Source organism: Pygoscelis adeliae, unplaced genomic scaffold (assembly GCF_000699105.1).
Source record: "Pygoscelis adeliae isolate BGI_AS28 unplaced genomic scaffold, ASM69910v1 Scaffold38, whole genome shotgun sequence".
In the NCBI taxonomy this organism is placed as follows: Eukaryota; Metazoa; Chordata; class Aves; order Sphenisciformes; family Spheniscidae; genus Pygoscelis; species Pygoscelis adeliae.
Window position 1 is genome coordinate 11,589,087 of NW_008825614.1, and position 5,011 is coordinate 11,594,097.

Sequence of the window (5,011 nt, forward strand, 5' to 3'; positions counted from 1 at the left end):
TGCTGGTGCTCCTAGGCCCAGATATTTCCATCCATCCCTTCCCCATTTACACCAATCTTAACGTTTCCATTACAGTTCTCTGCATTGGAACCCACCTGCAAAAGCTGTGCTTACCAGCAGCCCTGCGTCAAGACTCAGCCATCACCCTCCATGCCAGAAGACAACACAAATGTAGAATCCTTTCCTGTTTCTACTTGAACAGAAGTTATGGCAACTCGTAGTAAATTTATGGCAACTTGCAGGAATTTACGTCACGTAGGGCTCTTCCCCCCGTCACTTAGGGCCTTCCCCCTTGCAGAAGATTGAATTTCAAGGCAATTGTTGAAGTTCTGAACTGTCAGTAATGGCTATATGATTCGCAGCGTTCAACAATAACCGCTGCTTGCCTCCTGTCAGTTCTTCTCCATTTCCAGTCTAGAGGTTTTTGCTTGCCGATTCCTCTTGGCAGGTGTCAGCAACTAGATGAAGATACTCTTTCTGCTCACTGCTGCTCCATTCTCATTTTCTTGTTGCTACTCAGGAACAACATTAAGCTGACTTAGAAGTATTTGCATCTGTGTCTGCATGGCTCAGGAACAGAAAGAGGAGACGTTCCTCTTCTTCCAAGCAGTTGCATAAGCAGTGTTTTAGGGAAATGGGTATGCCTTGTCTGTCTTTTGATGGGCACAATATTCACCGCAAATACATCTTCACGTTTTTTCAGTCAGATTGCTTTTAATTTCTGCAAATCCTTACTTTCCAGTTTCTGATGCCAAGTATTTTAGTCACCTTGCAGTTTGTGTCCATTTATTAGATAAGCTCACCTGTCAGAGAAGGAGCCGATTGAAATAAAATGTTGCCTACTTGGCTGGATTTCTTTTTGTTTGGGGGGTGGGGGAGAAGTAAGGGAGAAAGACGATGGTTCTTGATTTTTCTATCAGCAGAGACAAATAAGGAGCTATGTACCAGCTGCACATGCGGAAGAGTGTTTTTAAGATACCACGCTTCATTACATGTATGACAAGAACTCTTATGCAGTGTAACGCAAAACTGAGAAATTTGCATAATCTTGTTCATCACTTTAACAGTTTTTCTTTTCAGGTATATTTTAGACAATCCACGCATTGTTAAAGGACGATCGGTTTTGGATCTTGGAAGCGGATGTGGAGCAACAGCAATAGCTGCTGTGATGAGTGGTGCATCGCAAGTCCTTGCTAATGACATCGACCCTAGTGAGGCCTTTTTTTTTCATCTCTGTGTAAAGAAAGATATTTATTAATTTTTAAAGCACATTTAACACAGACTTTTCTTTGCTCCATTTGGGAGAAATTCAGGTTCCAAACAGAGTTCTAAGAATGCTAAAAAGATGAATGGATTTTGCCAGTATTAGGAGCTGGGTTGTACCAGCCTCTCTTCCACTGAGAATATCTCCATAGCTCCTTAGAATGAACAAGCAGCAAAGTTTCTATCAAGCGTTGCCTATACACCGTCATGGCTGGTTTGGAAGAGACCTCCAAGCGTAGGCGGCAAGTTGGCTTCTCTGTAGGACCATAGCATTTTCCTGCACTTCCATATTCCAAATGGAAGTGGAAAATCCACTAGATTTTGCCTTTTTCCTCCAGACTTTGTTTTCCCATAATTGACTTATGAATTCAATTTATTCGTAATTTAGTTACTGATCAGTTAAGGAGGAAGTATATCCATAGATTAAGGCAGTCAGATATTCTGGTTTGATTCCGTGATTCGTTTCCCTTGGTATCCATTCCAGGAATAGTTCTTCTCTGTGTCATGGTGCAACGAGGATAAAATTCCATCACTTTCTGCCAGATTTTGACCCATAATGAAAACTGTGGAAGTCCCTAGATAGGATAAACAAAAATATTTAAGAGATGCAATTGAAAAATGCGTCAAGGAAATTTGTAAGGGGGCTGAATGGCAGAATCCTAAAACGTAACTTTCATTTTACTTTGACTTTTCTTCAGTTGCAGGAATGGCAATGATCTTGAACTGTGAACTGAACCACATGAATCCCTTCCCCATCACCATTAAGAACATCATTAATTCAGAGGCCGGCAACTGGGACCTCATTGTTCTAGGAGACATGTTTTACGATGAACAGCTTGCTGACAGTCTGCATCACTGGCTGAGGAAATGCATCAGGATACAGCAAACTGAAGTGCTGATTGGTGACCCCGGCAGGCATCAGTTTTTAAGCCACAGCATTCGCAGTCAGTTGCACAAAGTTATAGAATATTCACTTCCCGAGTATACTAGACAAGAAAACAATGGATTAACATCAAGTATCGTCTGGAGTTACCAGCCCTCAAATAGCTTAGAAAACTCTTGAAGCTGGCTTTCTAATGAATTTTGTCTCACTTGGTTGGCTTTTTTTCAAAGTATGTAAAATGATAACGGGAATGAAACACGGAACCTATCTGTTGATGCAAAGTAGGTTACTGTACCTTCACTGTACTGGTGTCAGTTGTACTCACTGAGGCTTTCGCTCCATTTGAGGTAAAAACTACATGCAAACTGTATTCAAAGGGGCCTGCGTTGAAGTGCAAATCCCAAAACAAGTTACATGCAAGAGTTTGCATGCTTGATGTTTTTCATGTATATTCATGTCTTGCTCCCTGACACTATTGTGAAATGTCTTGGACGCCCAGCATACTGCTGTGGGGAGAAGGCAGTGGCTGAAAGATTACTGCACTGCTTTCACAGACTTCTGCAGCTTATTGACAGAGAAAATTATTGCTGTCCTTCATAAAACTCTCCGCTAGATTATTAGCTCATACTATGCTCAACTTAAAGTGCCTTGTTCTTTTTCTGGATATCTCTTCTGAATGTCAAACTAACTAATTTGAATCTCCCCCTTCCCCTCTACAATAAAAATTACTCTTCCTTGAAGCAGCCAGAGTGATTATTTAGGAGTTACACACAAATCTAAACTATGCTTCTTGAACTCTAGCCAAAGTAAAAGTTCTTAGTAAGTGGAAAGTGACTAAATACTAATAGCTATAGGGTAACTTTATCCTTGAGAGAGTAGGATCAAGCGATCTACATTCCCTAACTTTGCAGGGGTAAAAAAGGCAATTTGTCATCATGGGAAGCTGGTGAGAGATGAAATATTTTTTTCTGTCATGCTTCTAAACAGAAGGTAACTAAATAAAAACAGGGAATAAAAGTCGGATATAAATATTTTTCTCTTCTCTTGAGGGGATGCTGGACAACAAGCTCCAGAATCATTTTCAGCTACATCTGCCAAGGGAGAACCCTCTGCAGGGTAAAAAAAAAAAAAAAAAAAAAAAAAGAGATCCACAGGTCAGAGGCTGTAAATGCAGCCATTTGATGAAGAAACCAATGTTTTCAGAGCAGTCTCAAAGGAATTGTCACCTTTAGCAGTTAACTATTGAACAAGCAGTGATGGGGAACTAAAACTGCAGAATGGAACACAATGCACCTACAACTATCCAATTACCAAGTGATGCGGTGGAAGCTTATAAACATGAAAAAGTATGTGGTACTCACTCAGAAAACCACAGTGTTCATGAAGTAGGAGGTACATTCAGATGTACATGGCCATAAAATATAATTTAATAAGTTTTCAGAACTATCCAAACTGAAGACTTACAAACTTTAATCTTCAGAACAATATGTGAATATTCTGTGGTGCTCACCCAACAATTTACAACAATAACAATATCCAAACAATACAGAATATGAAATGATAAGTGCACACATTATGTTCTTCACCCAGCGCTGGTAAACACGTGTTGAAAATGACTATGATTTAACCTGAATCAAAAAACATTCCAGTAGAGTTACGCTAGTAATAAACACGTAAGAAAGCAGACTCAAGCTCTGACAATGAAGTATTTAACATGACTTACATTAAACTTTCAAACCTAAAAATACAGTGTTAATTCATTGCAGTGTTACACAGATTCTTAAACACAAGGTGAGTATATACCACCAAGTTACACATTTAGAAGCGGCTATAGAAGACAGTAAATCTACATGCATGTTTAAGGACACAGTGTAAGCTGCATTTGCCTTCAACATGACAAATCCAAGGTTACATTAGCAAGGGGAAAAAGGACAACTTTGCCAGTGAGGTTAGCAGTAGCACTGTCCCACAGATAGAATTCTTTTTAAGTGTCCTTTCCTGTTACAGACTGTGGTGGTCTTCCACCTTTAGCTGCTTGACATTCTCTTCATTTATAATTTCCTTTCTGGATGTAGCACTTGAGATGAGAGTCTGGCGACCATCCCCGCACTACATTATAGTTACATGTCTTACAGTAACAGACTGATGGAACTGGGCTTGTTCAGCTTGGAGAAGAGAAGGCTTCAAGGGACCTATGAGCAGCCTGCCCATACCTGCGAGGAGGTTGTCAGGATGACAGCCAGGCTCTTCCAGTGAAAAAGGGTGTAAGCTGAAACAAAATAGGGTCAAACAGGATAGAAGGAAAACTTTTTTCCACCATGAATACAGTCAAGCAGTGGAACGAGTTGCCTCAAAAGGTTGTGAAGGCTCTTCAGTCTTCAGCTTTTCAAGACTTGGCTGGATAAAGGCCTGACTAAGCTGGTCTGAGCTCTGAGCTGCTTTGGGCAGGAAGTTAAGTCTAGAAACCTCCCGAGGCCCCTTCCCGCTTGAGTTAGCTTACGATGCTACTTCTTCCTTTTGTGGCACCCTTCCTGAAACCAGGGCTGGCAGCCTGATCCTTATGCTTTACTTATTTGACACGATTACTGAGCGTGTCATTGCTGCTGCCTAATCAGCTAGATGGATCAATATGAAAAATAGTGCAAAACAAATTCATTGCCAACTCGTGTCCGAGAGTTCAAAGGAATGATGGACCCTGACCGATACCAGGGATTCTACAGGGCAAAACAATAAACTACCCTTTAGCCAAAAAGGGGAATAAAATGCGGTAGATTAGGTTCTTAGGCCTCTATCCGGTCCAAGGATTTGCTGCAATTACAGCCTTCAGACACTAGTTGCTAACGTAGCAAAACCAACTTCTCCTGT

At 40.8% G+C, this 5,011-nt stretch overlaps 2 protein-coding genes across 4 annotated transcripts in view; one reads left to right on the plus strand and one right to left on the minus strand.

Annotated features, from left to right (window-relative positions):
- The window catches only part of METTL20 (methyltransferase like 20), a 7,462-nt gene extending 4,577 nt beyond the window's left edge, over nt 1-2,885 (plus strand). The window contains exons 3-4 of one of the 2 annotated variants that reach the window (XM_009332911.1): nt 1,081-1,211; nt 1,968-2,885. In XM_009332911.1, coding sequence (XP_009331186.1) covers nt 1,081-1,211; nt 1,968-2,326 — 490 coding nt within the window. In that variant the 3' untranslated portion in view covers nt 2,327-2,885. Of the gene's footprint in view, nt 1-1,080; nt 1,212-1,961 lie in introns of both variants that reach the window. The other variant, XM_009332910.1, reaches the window with a different exon arrangement.
- Nucleotides 1,510-5,011, minus strand: part of AMN1 (antagonist of mitotic exit network 1 homolog (S. cerevisiae)) — a 26,177-nt gene continuing 22,675 nt past the window's right edge. The window contains exon 7 of one of the 2 annotated variants that reach the window (XM_009332908.1): nt 1,510-1,838. The gene's annotated coding sequence lies outside the window, so the exon portion shown is untranslated. Of the gene's footprint in view, nt 1,839-3,552; nt 4,416-5,011 lie in introns of those variants that run through there. The other variant, XM_009332907.1, reaches the window with a different exon arrangement.